Source organism: Schistocerca americana, chromosome 9 (genome assembly GCF_021461395.2).
Source record: "Schistocerca americana isolate TAMUIC-IGC-003095 chromosome 9, iqSchAmer2.1, whole genome shotgun sequence".
NCBI lineage: Eukaryota > Metazoa > Arthropoda > Insecta > Orthoptera > Acrididae > Schistocerca > Schistocerca americana.
Genome location: NC_060127.1, coordinates 39,952,824 through 39,969,238, shown reverse-complemented (window position 1 = coordinate 39,969,238; position 16,415 = coordinate 39,952,824). Strand labels below are relative to the sequence as shown.

The 16,415-nt window shown below is 48.2% G+C and overlaps 1 protein-coding gene across 3 annotated transcripts in view; it reads left to right on the top strand.

The window, feature by feature from the left end:
• The first annotated feature begins 1,279 nt into the window (after window positions 1-1,279).
• The window catches only part of LOC124550906 (speckle targeted PIP5K1A-regulated poly(A) polymerase-like), a 161,333-nt gene continuing 146,197 nt past the window's right edge, over window positions 1,280-16,415 (top strand). For all 3 annotated transcript variants that reach the window (XM_047125691.1, XM_047125689.1, XM_047125690.1), the window contains exons 1-2: window positions 1,280-1,520; window positions 1,752-1,879. In XM_047125691.1, coding sequence (XP_046981647.1) covers window positions 1,834-1,879 — 46 coding nt within the window. In that variant the 5' untranslated portion in view covers window positions 1,280-1,520; window positions 1,752-1,833. The remainder of the gene's footprint in view (window positions 1,521-1,751; window positions 1,880-16,415) is intronic.

Genomic DNA, 16,415 nt, shown 5'->3' with positions numbered 1-16,415 from the left:
AATACTGCGCGCTGTCCTTTTATATTTACTACAGTGAACAATGATAAAACGGTGGTTCTGCTTGAGCAGTACCAAGAAGTCATTTTGCGCCAACTTGGTGTACAATCGGGGTAACTTTGTACCATTTTTTACCATTTTTTGTAAATATTGGACACAAAATGAATTACAAACCGCAACAGACATTGTAACATTTTACATCTGCAGTTGTGAGTGCTTGGAAAAATGAAAATGTAAACTAAAAATGCCCCATTACAGTAATTTTGATGCTGGTACAAAGTTAAGCTTACAAAAACAAACAAAAAATTCTATATCGAACGCAATTAAAGGGTAATCACAAGCCTTTTTAAGAGCTTCTGGTGAGTTGGAAGGACAACTGAAATACTACACAGAAATCGCAGAGGAAATAAAACTGTTACTTTTAGTACGGTACAAAATAGTGGAAGTAGTTGAAGCAGAAGTGGTAAGTGGTACAAAGATACCCTGCTCGTAAAAAGTTACCCTGATGACTTTATCACCAAATAAGGTTTCCTCACCGTGCGATATTTTAACATCCCCAGGAAACTGTACCATGCGACAGAATTGTCTGTGACCGTACGTAGGCGTCAATACCTTGTAAAATGATTCGACATTCCGTATCGGTTAGCGTGATAGGGGCAAAACGCTTTATGCACTGATTAATTTCTAGTGCAAAACGTATGAGAGACTACAACAAATGAGAGCGCAAAACGTGGGAACCTTCCGCTCTAGAAATGTCACTTATGCAATACGTGCGATAAACTAGGAGGTCTGAATTTAAACTTTGACGTATAGATGATATAATTTTAACTATGTATACTCTGGAGCTAGTAGTTACTATGGCAACAAACCAAAGATCACATCTCAACTGACGCTACTGCATTGCCAACCACGAAGTACTGAATGAAGTTCCTTCCGTTGATTACTATAAAAGTTTGCACAAATAGCCTTCTAAATTTCTATGAATGGTAATACGTGACCCTCATATTCTCGTACATCAGCTGAAATCATCATTACCGTACTAGGGAAATTGATTTCAACTAAAAGTTATTCATTGGAATAGTGTTAATGCAAAATGGAAAAGATAATTATACCCGCACTGTCCCTTCAAATATAAAAGACCGCACGACCTCGATGGAAATACTTTAACTTCGCTTGAAATTGTTATACGTTTGAAGAAATTAAGACAGAAACAAACATATACGCCGGCTTGTCAGAGTTAATCGATATAAAGCTACAAGTACAAACAGATGTTTGTATACTGTGTTTTGTAGTAGTTTTATGGAATGGGTAGCTGGTAGTTGCTTGGATGTGAGATTGAGGAGATGAATGTAACTACAGTTCTTGTAACTAGCGACTTTTTGTAACTTAAACGTGTAATAAATTAGGAAATGGTATATATTGATTTAAATAGCATGTGATTTGAGGTATTCCCCGTAAAGATGGCAAGTAGCCAAAGTCATTTACTGGGGCTTGAAGGAGGGACGGTGCAACTAATTTTGTGTGTGAGTACATCAGTGAGACGAGCAGTTTCATTATTGCTTGTCATTTATATAGCTGTTGTAAGTGAATACTACCTTTGTCTCTGGGATTGAGTTACGACTCAACAGGAGAATGTTAAAATAGTTGTCACCACAAATTTAATTTAAAACAGTTAGTTGTATTTTATAATTTTATTACAAAGTTTTTTTACAACCGTCATTCAGTTATTATGTTAGACATGCTCATGTTTGCAGGAACACCCGTTAGGATTTATTTGATCTAGCATTTACTGTACTTCGTGGGCTACTGAAAGACGTGACATACTACAAGAACAAAATGAGTCAGGGAGCAGGAGATGCCGTTCCTCGCATCTTATTAAAAGGTACGTTGTAATCTTGGGCAATATATTGTAATCGTTACCGATATGTTGTCAGTTTCTCCTTGGAGAAACTTACGTATTGATGCCGCCTCCCTCTCCCCGAAATCTCAGTTGTGGTAAATGACTGATCTGTAACGTAGTCCGACGTCTAGGTTTGGTTCTAAGTTGACGAAGCCAACGAATGTGAAACCGGAAAATCTGATAATGGTAACAGATTGACAGATATTGAAGCCTAATGTTTACGTCCCCGCCATATTGGAAAAGTGTTTTTTATCAGTTGTCATTATGATGACAGACAACTTATACTGCTTTCCGTTGCAAATAAGGTTCATTCGAGCTTAAGTAATTACTTCAGCACAGAGTGAAAGACGATTAATTCTCCACAATAGTGGAAAAAATAAAACTCAATAATAGCAGTCTGAAATTGAAATGTAGGCCTACTCCTAAAATTGTTATGAAACAGTTTTGTTTTCTTTTCATGGTTGTATCTCTCTGCAATAACCCATAAGAAAATATGTATTATAGTGAGTTGTGACCATCCTCTGCCAACAAAATATATCTTACCTGTGCAGTGTCAGTACATATATTTTGGTAGTGTAACACATTGCTTCCCCCATCTTTTGTCCCCACTTACTTGGTGCAAAAATACCATTAAACTGCAATTGAAACAGTAAGTTCTGTTTCTTATAACTAATTTTAATCAGCAGTTCTATATGATAGTGTTTCACAGCATGTGAAAAAACAGAAGTAAAATGCATTTGTTACCTGATGTAGGTATTCCAGTTATTGAAATTTTTAATGTTTTGTTATTATGAGCTGATCTATGAAATGTTGAAATTTTTTTTTTTTTTTCAAACATATTTCCTTTATCCCTTTTTGTTTCTAAACTCTGTGAGCTGAAAAGTAAATGTATAACTCATTTTAAAGCTAAAGATAATGTGGGAAACTTTTAGGTAAGAACATCAACTTTAATGTAACAGTAACATGTTCTGCTATTCCTCTACATGTGAAGTGTTGGAAATGGTGGTAGTGCTTAGACTGCAGAGATTTATTTTTAAATATTCACATTGTTAACTTTGCCAGGTTTATATCAATGTGAGATTGAAAAAGGCTGCAGAAAATCACATCACACCTAACAGCTGGCCTTAATAGGATGCCACGGTTGTCATGTCAGTTATTATTCTTACTGCTCTGTTGCTATATACCATGTCTCTCTGCTGTTTACTATACCAGTGACAAGATGAAGATAACCTATCCTTCTCTCCCATCCTCCCCCTTTCCCTGAGAAGCAACTAATAGTTCTGAAAGCTGGAGAAGTGTGACAGGATTGATCTTGTTTTCTAGATTCATAAGGAATCTGATGGGTAGGGTGAGCAGCAGTCTGACATTGTTTGCTAGTTATGATGTAGAAGTACAGGAATGTCATGTTTCTGTGACTGGTAGAATACAAGACAACTAAAATAGAATTTCTATTTGGCGCGATCAGTGAAAGATGTTAATGTGGAAAATGTTTGTTACGGAAGATGGGCAGGAACAATAATTTTGCACAGTTTGTCCTGTGTGACACCATCACATCACTTGATTATATAGGTGTAATATTGCAAAGCAGTGTTAAAGGAAACGAGCACGTGTGGTTGGTTGAGGAAGGTGAATGGGTGACGTAGGTTTGTGGGGAAATCTTAGGAAAGTGTAGCTCATCTATAAAGCAGTCAGCATATACAGAACTTGTGTAACCCATGCATTAGTACTGCTAATGTGTTTGGTATCCCTACCAGCTCGAATTAATTAGACCAATTCAAAGGCAAGTTTCTAAATTTGTTACCACTAACTTTGATCAACACGCAAGTATTGTGAAAATGCTTCATGAACTCAAATGGAAATCTCTGGAGGGAAGATATTATTTTTTTTCAAAACATTATTGAGAAACTTTAGACAACGGACATTTGCAACAGACTGTGGAAGAGTCTTATTGCCACCAATGTACACCTCGCATAATGACCATGATGACAAGATAAGATATAGCCAGTTGTTTTTTCCTCGCTCCATTTGTGACTGGAACACAAAAGGGAATGAAAACGTGTGTTACTGGTTACCCTCCTTGCCAAGCACCTTATTGTGGCTTGTGAAGTATCTACATAGATGTAGTGTCACGTATGTCATTGTGTGTCTACAGGGAGTTTTAATATCTCACCTTCTGGAAATAAGTACTAGGCAGCAAATGTCCCATAATTTGACAGTTTTCTTGAATAAATTTCTTTTAATAAAATTAAACATGTATATTTACAAAGACTGGGACACACAATGTTTTTATAAAAATGTTTCTGTCCTTAATATACTCCTAACTCACATCATGATTTATTCATTCATTCATTCTTTGATCACTGTTTTGAGGAACATTAGATGCATCAGAATAGGTTGATAGTTGCAGGTACAGGGTAAATGACAAGTTGAGCACATGTATTATTATTTTACAACTGACTTGAACATACATGTAACGTACAATAGTTAATGAAAACATAGGCTAAATAAAAACTTTAATACCAATTTAATTTAGTATATATAGGCAACAGATTTAAATTTCTGCCGCAATCATAGGGTATAGGTGAAACATAAGAAAATTTTCATGTTTACTTTTAACTGACACAGTATACGTTAGCTCAGTACTCAGAATGTTGCTTTAGTACTGCAAATTCTTTCTAATGTTCCTTAACACTATTCAAGCATGCTGTTTTTAAGCACCGTCTTACTTTTATTTTGAAAAGTGGTTGGGAAATTTTAAATTTTGTAAATTGCTTGATAGTTGTATAACAAGATCCTTCCTTTAGTAGCATCTTTGTCAGCCATTTAGAGTGGGGTACTGTTGATGTGATATACATCTTTGGCTCTTGTGCTGTAATTGTTTAGCTCTCTGTTTAACATTGGTCTAAACTTTAAGATCTATGATAGTTTCAAATATGTATGTGGGGTACTTTCAAAAATCTTATATTCCTTGAATTTCATTTTACAAGACTCACTTGATGATGATTCTTCTCTTCCTCCCCCCCCCCCTCTCCCCACCCTCCTCCAGTAGTCTGCTAATATGCATATTTGCTACCGTACCCATGTATTATTATTACTATTATGTAGTGCAATAAATGAGAATGAGTTAGTCCATAATGTCTTTGATAGTGTATCTACATCAACTGGGTGGGGCATTTTCTTCATTAAAATATGTTACTGCTTATTTTTGAACAAATCTCTTGTAGATAATTTTCCCAAGTCGTAAATCTGTCCATTGTCATCCCCAGAAACGTTTTGCTGTCGGCTTCTGTTAGCAGTGTGCCCTAAGTCTTACATTTAGTTTCTCTCCATTTGTTATTCTCTTTGCAAGTATTTTCAAGTAAGGTGGGTGTTTTTTAAAATATAAATAGATTCATTTACTGTGCTACACTTAAGAGAGATGTATCATCTACATACATGATTACATTTTCTTTTACTGCTGTATCATTCACATGTAATATGAACATTAGTGGACCAATTACTGAGCCTGGTGCTACACAATACTTCACCAATTGAAAACGAAATTTTAATGTTTACATTATACCAATGAAAATAATCAATTTTTGGAAATACAGTGTAAATGGATGGATAAAAAATCAAAACATTAAGCGACAGCAGTGCGTGCGAACACCCCCCCCCCCCCCCCCCCACATACACACACAAAAATATCTGTGCAGTTTATCTAACATTGTAATATGGCATACAGCAGATGGCTTTTGATGTATCAAGAAACATTCTGCAAACTTTCTACTGTTCTTTCAAAGCTCTTCGATCATATTTAGGTACCTGATGCTATCAACTTAGAGATGTGACTCTCACGTAACTCGCACACACACACGACTGCAGTCTGAGACAACTTCCTAGATGTTGACTTCCACCTCAGAGATGGCTACCTCAGTACCTCCACCCATAGCAGACCTACTAACCACCAGCAATAGCCTACCTCCACTTAAACAGATGTCACCTGTTCCATACCAAGAAGTCCCTTCCATACAGCCTAGCCACCTATGGTCGTCGCATCTGCAGTGACAAGCGGTCCCTCTCAAAATATACTGAGAATCTCGCAGAAGCCTTCACAGAACGTAATTATCCTCCCAACGTTGTACAAAAACAAGTCTCCCATGCCTTATCTTTCCAGTCTCCCACCACCTCCCAAAATCCCACTGTCTGGCCACAGGGGAGCATTCCCCTCAGCACCGCTCAGTACTGGAGCAACTGAATTACATTCTCCACCAGGTTACCAACTACCTCTCCTCATGCCCTGAAATGAGAAATGTTCTGCCCACTATCCTTCCCAGCCTCTTGCAGTGTTATTCCGACGTCAACCGAACCTACACAATATCCTCGTCCACCCCTATACAACTCGTTCTCCCAACCCCTTACCTCATGGCTCATACCCCTGTAATAGACCTAGATACAATAGATACAAGACATGTCCCACACATCCTACCAGCCCCCCCCCCCCCCCCCCCCCCACCACCACCACTACCACCTTCTCCAGTCCGGTCACAAACATCACTTGTCCCATGAAAGGTAGGGCTCTGTGAAAGCTGTCATGTGATCTACAAGCTAAGCTACAACCACTGTGCTGCACTTTATAAGGGCGTGTGATAACCAGCAAGCTGTCTGTCTGCATGAATGGCCACCGACAAACTGTGGCCAAGAAACAAGTGGACCACCCTGTTGCTGAATGTGCTGCCAGACATGATATCTTTGACTTTAATGACTGCTTCACAGCCTGTGCCATATGAATCCACCCTGTTGCTGAACACACTACCAAACATGATATCTTTCATTTCAAGGACTGTTTCACAGCCTGTGCCATATGGATCCTTCCCGCCAACACCAGCTTTTCGGAATTTCACAGGTGGAACTTTCCCTTCAATATATCCTATGTTCCCATAACCCTCCTGGCCTGAACCTAGTCATTGTCCTCACCCATCCAGCCCCTTCCCTGTTCCCATTCCAGTACAACACAGCCGTAATTCCACCATCACACCCAGTCTTTTTACTTCTCCCCTTTTCCATTAACCCACCTCTCCCCTGCCCTCTGTCTGACCTCCAGACTGCACATTGCTGCCCTATTCTTTCTCCGCCTTGTCCCTGCCCTCTCCCCAGCAGCACCTAACTGTCTGCCACCCCTACCCTACTATCCCTCCCCCTCCCCACCCTAGCCTCCTCCTTACCCGCACCCTGCCGCCACTCCCATCATGCACTGGTGCTGCTACTCGCTGTGTGGCTTCAGTTGCCTGAGACTACTTAAGTCTACTATAATAATTTAACCATGTAAAACTCTGTTTTATACCACCATTATCACTGTTTTTATTATTTATGTAGATTGTACCAGAACATGAATTTAACAAAAAAAGTGTGGTAGGGGACAAAAGTAACACTGTTCCTTTTGTCCTCGTCACTGAGAAAATGGTATTAGTTTTCCCATTAGCATCAGTAAATTATGTATAATATGTTAGGAGACATTGCTACAAATCCGTTGTTTACTTAGTTATTTTATTACAGGAAATTATGCCACGAACATGAGTTAGGACAACTACGAGAGGACGAACTTCTTTATCTGTGTATCAAATTGTGACAGATGATGTTAAAAATTAGAACATAAGTCTTAGAGTAGCAGCAAAGAAACAAAATGCGTGCCATGTGACTTTGCATCAGTTCATTAAAAAGAAACATAAGTTTGAGTGATGGCAGCACCCTGATGCCTCATGTCTGATATAGAACCATGAAATGAGTGTTATCTGATGAAGAAAAAATAATGGCTGAATGTGTGATTAATGCATTGGCAATATTTTACAGACTTGTACCAAGGATTTCTGGAAATTAGCTCACGAACTGGCTACAATAAACAATATACCAATTCCATCGACTTGCTAGATAACCAAACTGCTGGTCCAAACTGGTTTTGAGCATTCATGAAGAGGAATCCACAGTTGTTTACCCAGTCGCTTCAAGCCACAAGTCTCGCTTGAGCAACGAGTTTTAATCCGACAAATTTGAATGCATTTTTTGGCAACCTGGCCAAGGTTATGGAAAGATTAAAGTTCAAGCCCATGGAGATCTGGATTACGGACAAGACAGGTATCACCACTATCCGAAACGAAACAGCATTGCTGCTGAACAGGGAATAAAGCAGGTAGGAGCCATCACTTTGGTTGAAAGGGGCACCCTCATCACAGCTGCTATTGCTATCAATGCTCAGAGAAGCAGAACTTATCCTCTCTTTCTATTCCCTTGCTTAAGGTATTGTGACCATTTTGTTCGAGATGGTCCTATTGGTTGCATTGGAGCAGGAAATGTGAGTGATTGGATGCAGGAAGAAAAATTTTTGGCGTTCTTGCACCACTTTGAAAAATTTGGTAAACCAACTCCTGAGCACTAACGTTTGCTGCTTCTTGACAGACATGAATCTCTTAAATCCATCAGAAGCCTGAATATTTGTGAAAACCGCCTGCTTAGCTGGATGGTAACGTGCTTGCTTCCCATGCAGCGGGCCCGGGTTCGATTCCCGGCCAGGTTGGAGATTGTCTCCGCTCGTGGACTGGGTGTTGTGTTGTCCTCATCATCATTTCATCCTCGTTCTGGCACGTGAGTTGCCCAATGTGGCATCGACTGAAATAAGACTCGCACTCGGCGGCTGAACTTCCCCGATTGGGTCTCCCGGCCATGGCATATGCTAGTTTCATTTCTTATGTTGACATTCCCACCACATTGTATGCAGCCTCTAGACCGTTCATTTTATGGCCCATTTAAAAATATGGTCAATGCTTTTGCTGAGGGCTGGATTGGGAATCGTCCAGGAAAGACCATGTCAATTTGACATCCCTTCAATTGTAAGGGAAGCACTTCCACTTGCTGGAACTCCCAAAAACATTGCAGTAGGCTATCACTGCACAGGCATAGTACCATTCAATAGGAGTGTGTTCAGTGAAATTTATTTTGGACCATCTGCTGTCACTGACCGCCCAGCGCCACAAACTTCTGATCATGAAAAGCAAACTCTGTCCTTGGCAGAGCAGTTAGCGATTTTCACTGGACTGTCTGAAGTTTTGAACATACTTAATGCTGATCCAGCAGCAAGATGTGAGAAATCATTTCCAGGTGTCGCAGCCTGCAACGCAGGGCCTAGATATTTTACAGTCGTCTCTTTCAATTTGCCTAGCCTTTTCACTTGAAGTTATTCGTCTGTTCCCAAAAAAACAGGCCTGAGGAAAGACACAAGAAGAGGGAGGCAGCAGAGAGTGTCTGCAATTTTGACCGATACTCCAGAGAAATTGGCTTTAGAACAAGAGGTAAGAGCCTGTTCACAGACGAAGAAAGTTAATTAGTAGCTAAATTTAAAAAGCAGCAGGCCAAGAGCACAACAGCAGAAAAAACCTAAAGAAATATCATCAGAAGATGAAGATAACTACTGCTTTGTATGTCTTGAACCTTACCGCCACAATTGTTCCATAATGAAGTGGGAGTGTTGGGAATTTAAGGGTTGGTCTCATTTTGCTTTGTACCTAAGAGGAGGATATGCATGTGTGTCACAACTCCAGATCTGAAAAGGACTTAAGATATGCATTACTCTTATGTGTAACTGACTCACAAACATTTAATCATAATGCCTGGAGTCTTACAGTGTTGTTAAGTTATTTCAGTTAATTTTAAAATTGCAAATGTAACTGAAGTTTTATGTTTTTCTGCTGTTTATGTTTGTCTAATATTTTGTATTGGAAATTTACTTTAAGTAGATCTATGAACCATTTAAATGACAAAATGTTTGCTTATTAGGCTACTTTTGTACCCTACCAGTGGCAATTTTTGTCCCAGTAACACAGACAAATCTAACACATACATTGATGCTTTCAAATTAATTTCGCAACTATAAGTTATATGTAATTTTAGGGAAGCTAAATTTGTCTTAGGAAACACACACACACACACACACACACACACACACACACACACACACACCCACCCCAGGCTTGCTGTCTGGTGATTGTGACAGTGTTTCCATTTTGACTCGCAGACACCAGACAGTATGCCCATTGTGTTTGTGATTTTGAACTGCAAAAAGGACAGTGCTTGTCTATACTTACAATTTTTTACTCATGTTAAGAGTATGAGTTTGATGCTGACAGTCCCTTGGGTGGTTAACAGCCAATTGACAAAGTGTTCTCTTAACTTACACATTTCTGTGTGTATTTTGATCTGGAAGTGACCAATAATGCTCAAAACTAGCTATAAAATTTCCTATAATTAATCTTTGCTAATAAAGATTTTTACAAAAAAGTCGGTATTCGCTGATTATATGTCGTGAAACTTGCCCCCTTTTTTTTTTTTTTAGACTTCCCTTTCCTAAATTAGCATGCGTAATGTCTTTAGCTCTGTTTTGATTCACTATGGGTTGTGATATTTTTTTCCAGTGGTATTCACTAACCTGCTGTTTTGCTCCACCAAGCTATCCCCACCAGCCTAGATTCAGGCATGTACAGCAAGTGCTGTAAAGAGCTATTCCTGTAATCAGTTATAGGAAGAGCTAAAAGTAAAGACTCAGCGTACATTTTAGGCATTGCAAGATTGATAAGCTCACAAACATCTACATCCTTACCCTGCAAATCACCGTACAGTGTGTGGAGGGGTGTACTTCTGACAGCACTGTACACCTCCCCCTTTCCTGTTCCATTTGTGTGAGGTATAAAGGCACAACGTTGACAAACTCTCCATACAAGTTCCAATTTCTGATTTTTCCCAGAGTAGTTATTTTGTATGAGGTTTGTGGAAGGAAGTTGCTCAGCTCTTCTTGGAACATACACATTCAGAATTTTGAAAGTAAACCATCCATATATTTATTCTGCAAGGCACCATACAGTGCATAGTGGAGGGTACCCTGTGCTACTACTACTGCTGCAGCTGCTCATTTGCTTTCCTGTTCCACTTGCGAATGGAGTAAACAAATTTGTATGCTTCCCTATGAGACCTTGTTTTCACAGTCCTTGGCCAAGATATATGTTGGTAGCAGTATAATCATTCTACAAACTGTCACAAGTGTCAGTTCTCTAAATTTTTTTGGTAGTGTTTCATGAAAAAAATGTCTTCTTCCCTCCAGGGATTCCCATTGGAGTTCACAGAGTATTTCTTTACCACTTGCATGTTGGTCGGCCTACCAGTAACAAATCTAACAGCACATCTCTGAATGCTTCAGTGTCTTCATTTAATTCCACATGGTGGGGATCCCAAACACTTGAGTGGTGTTCAACTGTTTTGTATGCAGTCTCCTATATACTTGGGCATGCTGAAAAGTAATTCCTCTAAATTTCTTATCTTTTTAGTATCGATTAAGGTACTCACGTTGTGTATCACTTGGTCGACTTTCCTCCTTTGCTGGCAAGTGTTGCAACCATCTGCCACTTGAAAGCTCCAAATTGTAGTGCATAATATGGCTAGTGTAACATAACTAGGTTGGAGCGTGAGAAATAGCATGCTGTAATTGAAAGCGGGTAATCTGAGAGTTCATCCACATATGGCGCACATCCTTTTAGCGTGACAATGTCGGACCACATAAAGAGTGCTGTGACATCTGCAGCAATCAAACGCCTTGGGTTCATTGTCATCTTCCATGCAATCCTGACTTGGCCTCATCTGATGTTCATCTGTTTCCAAAACTTAAGGAACACTTTTGAGGACCTCAATTTGATGATGATGATGATGATGATGATGATGATGATGATGATGATGATGATGATGATGATGGAGTGGTGTAAGCAGTGATGAGATTGTGACTCCATCAATGAAGTGAAACATTCTGCAGGGATGGTATCATCAAACTAGGCACTTGTCGGGAGAAATGTTTGTCTCAGTGTGACTATAATGAGAAATAATTATGTAGACATGAAAATGAAAAGTTTGTTTTATTTAAAAAGCCTTAAGAGTTCTCACATGTAAAATTTGGAGACATTATTTTTCAGCAAACTGTCATACATAAACTGCACTTTTCTAGAGTTCTCTCAATAAATGGTAGTTGACTATTTGCCTTCCCTACAACTGACCTTACATGCTTGTTCTTTTTGTGTTGTGTTCCAGTTTTATACCTGGATATTTAACACAGTGTAACTGTGTCAATAAGCACACCTCTGATACTTATTCAAACTTACAGCATTGTTTTCCCTACTCATCTGTGTTCACCCATCTGTGTTGCGCAACACTTTTCTTGTAGTGTCTACCTCCATACTTTGTTGAGCACCCCCTTAAATGCTCTTGTGCCAACAGTACAAGCCTGCAATGAAATTCATTGCTCTTCTTTGACTCTTCTCTATCATTTATGTTAATCCAACTTGCCAAGGGTCCTATGGTGCTGGAGAATTGGTTGAGCAAGTGTTTTGAAAGCTACTTTACTTGTAGATGAATTAAATTTCCTAAAGCTTCACTCAATAAATATGGCCTGGATGTGTTTTCCTAATATTTTGCATGTGGTCATTCCACTTTAGATCATTATGGAAAGTTAGACTCAGAATGTTGTTCTTTTGGGTAATGTCCCCCTCCTGGCAGCTCGACAGTGTCCCCCCCCCCCTCCTCCTCCCCCTGCCCTCCAAACACACACGTTTATCCCTTGCTCAAGGAATTAGAACTTCTTTCTACTTGCAGGAGAAGTTAGTGTACTGTGATTTTGAATATAGAGGATTTTCTTGGTGACTTGCAAGGAATAATGTATCTTTCCAGCCACAATTATGAAACACAATAAAAGGTTATAGTGATAAGAGAAAAATGAGTAAAAAAGTGTTTATTGATGTCTTTGGCAGTCGGAGTAGTTGAAATTTCCTACCAGAACCATATTCATTATCTTGACGTCATCACCTATTTGTGGGCAAAGGGCACCTTGAAATGAAATGGAACAAATCGTCAGAACTGCCCCCCCCTCTCCCCCCCTCTGCCCCCCTCTCCCCCCCTCTCCACCCCCCTCTCCACCCCCCCTCTCCACCCCCCCTCTCCACCCCCCTCACCCACCCACCCCCTCTCCACCCCCCCTCCTCCACCCCCCCTCTCCACCCCCCCTCTCCACCCCCCCTCTCCACCCCCCCCTCTCCACCCCCCCTCTCCACCCCCCCTCTCCACCCCCCTCCTCCCACCCCCCCTCTCCACCCCCCCTCTCCACCCCCCCTCTCCACCCCCCCTCTCCACCCCCCCTCTCCACCCCCCCTTCTCCACCCCCCCTCTCCACCCCCCTCTCCACCCCCCCTCTCCACCCCCCCTCTCCACCCCCCCTCTCCACCCCCCCTCTCCACCCCCCTCTCCACCCCCCCTCTCCACCCCCCCTCTCCACCCCCCCTCTCCACCCCCCCTCTCCACCCCCCCCTCTCCACCCCCCCTCTCCACCCCCCCTCTCCACCCCCCCTCCACCGCCCCCTCTCCACCCCCCCTCTCCCCTCCCCCTCTCCCCCTCCCCCTCTCTGCATCCCCCCCTCTCGGCCCCCCCTCGGCCCCCCCTCTCGGCCCCCCCTCTGCCCCCCCTCTCTGCCCCCCTCTCTGCCCCCCCTCTCTGCCCCCCCTCTCTGCCCCCCTCTCTGCCCCCCCTCTCTGCCCCCCCCTCTCTGCCCCCCCTCTCTCTGCCCCCCCCTCTCTGCCTCCCCCCCTCTCTCTGCCTCCCCCCTCTCTCTGCCTCCCCCCTCTCTCTGCCTCCCCCCTCTCTGCCCCCCCCTCTCTGCCCCCCCCTCTCTGCCCCCCCCCTCTCTCTGCCCCCCCCCTCTCTCTGCCTCCCCCCTCTCTCTGCCTCCCCCCTCTCTCTGCCTCCCCCCTCTCTCTGCCTCCCCCCTCTCTCTGCCTCCCCCCTCTCTCTGCCTCCCCCCTCTCGCTGCCCCCCCTCGCTCTGCCCCCCCCTCGCTCTGCCCCCCCCTCGCTCTGCCCCCCCTCGCTCTGCCCCCCCTCGCTCTGCCCCCCCCTCGCTCTGCCACCCCTCGCTCTGCCACCCCCCCTCGCTCTGCCCCCCCCCTCGCTCTGCCACCCCCCCTCGCTCTGCCACCCCCCCTCGCTCTGCCCCCCCCCCTCGCTCTGCCCCCCCCTCGCTCTGCCCCCCCCCTCGCTCTGCCCCCCCCTCGCTCTGCCCCCCCCCTCGCTCTGCCCCCCCCCCTCGCTCTGCCCCCCCCCTCGCTCTGCCCCCCCCTCGCTCTGCCCCCCCCCTCGCTCTGCCCCCCCCCCCACGCTCTGCCCCCCCCCCTCGCTCTGCCCCCCCCCCCTCGCTCTGCCCCCCCCCTCGCTCTGCCCCCCCCCCTCGCTCTGCCCCCCCCCCTCGCTCTGCCCCCCCCCTCGCTCTGCCCCCCCCCTCGCTCTGCCCCCCCCCTCGCTCTGCCCCCCCCTCGCTCTGCCCCCCCCCTCGCTCTGCCCCCCCCCCTCGCTCTGCCCCCCCCTCGCTCTGCCCCCCCCCCTCGCTCTGCCCCCCCTCGCTCTTTCCCCCCCCCCCCTCGCTCTTTCCCCCCCCCCCCCCCCTCGCTCTTCCCCCCCCCCCCCCCCCTCGCTCTTCCCCCCCCCCCCCCTCGCTCTTTCCCCCCCCCCCCCCCCCTCGCTCTTTTCCCCCCCCCCCTCGCTCTTTTCCCCCCCCCCCCCTCGCTCTTTCCCCCCCCCCCCCCCTCGCTCTGCCCCCCGCTCTGCCCCCCCGCTCTGCCCCCCCCCGCTCTGCCCCCCCCCCCGCTCTGCCCCCCCCTCGCTCTGCCCCCCCCTCGCTCTGCCCCCCCCTCGCTCTGCCCCCCCTCGCTCTGCCCCCCCTCGCTCTGCCCCCCCTCGCTCTGCCCCCCCTCGCTCTGCCCCCCTCGCTGCCCCTCGCTCTGCCCCCCCTCGCTCTGCCCCCCCTCGCTCTGCCCCCCCTCGCTCTGCCCCCCCTCGCTCTGCCCCCCCCTCGCTCTGCCCCCCCCTCGCTCTGCCCCCCCCTCGCTCTGCCCCCCCCTCGCTCTGCCCCCCCCTCGCTCTGCCCCCCCCCTCGCTCTGCCCCCCCCCCCCCTCGCTCTGCCCCCCCCCCCCCTCGCTCTGCCCCCCCCCCCCCCCTCGCTCTGCCCCCCCCCCCCTCGCTCTGCCCCCCCCCCTCGCTCTGCCCCCCCCCCCTCGCTCTGCCCCCCCCCCCCCTCGCTCTGCCCCCCCTCGCTCGCCCCCCTCGCTCTGCCCCCCCCCTCGCTCTGCCCCCCCCCCTCGCTCTGCCCCCCCCCTCGCTCTGCCCCCCCCCCCCTCGCTCTGCCCCCCCCCCTCGCTCTGCCCCCCCCCCTCGCTCTGCCCCCCCCCTCGCTCTGCCCCCCCCTCGCTCTGCCCCCCCCTCGCTCTGCCCCCCTCGCTCTGCCCCCCGCCCCTCGCTCTGCCCCCCTCGCTCTGCCCCCCCTCGCTCTGCCCCCCCCCTCGCTCTGCCCCCCCCCCTCGCTCTGCCCCCCCCCCCCTCGCTCTGCCCCCCCCCCCTCGCTCTGCCCCCCCCCTCGCTCTGCCCCCCCCTCGCTCTGCCCCCCCTCGCTCTGCCCCCCCCTCGCTCTGCCCCCCCCCCTCGCTCTGCCCCCCCCTCGCTCTGCCCCCCCTCGCTCTGCCCCCCCCCCTCGCTCTGCCCCCCCCTCGCTCTGCCCCCCCCTCGCTCTGCCCCCCCCCTCGCTCTGCCCCCCCCCTCGCTCTGCCCCCCCCCCTCGCTCTGCCCCCCCCCTCGCTCTGCCCCCCCCCTCGCTCTGCCCCCCCCCTCGCTCTGCCCCCCCCCCTCGCTCTGCCCCCCCCCCTCGCTCTGCCCCCCCCCTCGCTCTGTCCCCCCCCCCCTCGCTCTTCCCCCCCCCCCCCTCGCTCTTCCCCCCCCCCCCCCTCGCTCTTCCTCCCCCCCCCCCCCCTCGCTCTTTCCCCCCCCCCCCCTCGCTCTTTCCCCCCCCCCCCTCGCTCTTTCCCCCCCCCCCCTCGCTCTGCCCCGCTCTGCCCCCCCCTCGCTCTGCCCCCCCCGCTCTGCCCCCGCTCTGCCCCCCCCTCGCTCTGCCCCCCTCGCTCTGCCCCCCCCTCGCTCTGCCCCCCCCTCGCTCTGCCCCCCCTCGCTCTGCCCCCCCCTCGCTCTGCCCCCCCTCGCTCTGCCCCCCTCGCTCTGCCCCCCCTCGCTCTGCCCCCCTCGCTCTGCCCCCTCGCTGCCCCCCCTCGCTCTGCCCCCCCTCGCTCTGCCCCCCCCTCGCTCTGCCCCCCCTCGCTCTGCCCCCCTCGCTCTGCCCCCCCTCGCTGCCCCCCCCCCTCGCTCTGCCCCCCCCCCTCGCTCTGCCCCCCCCCCCCTCGCTCTGCCCCCCCCCCCCCTCGCTCTGCCCCCCCCCTCGCTCTGCCCCCCCCCTCGCTCTGCCCCCCCCCTCGCTCTGCCCCCCCCCCCTCGCTCTGCCCCCCCCTCGCTCTGCCCCCCCCTCGCTCTGCCCCCCCCCTCGCTCTGCCCCCCCCCCTCGCTCTGCCCCCCCCCTCGCTCTCCCCCCCCCTCGCTCTGCCCCCCCCCCCTCGCTCTGCCCCCCCCCCTCGCTCTGCCCCCCAT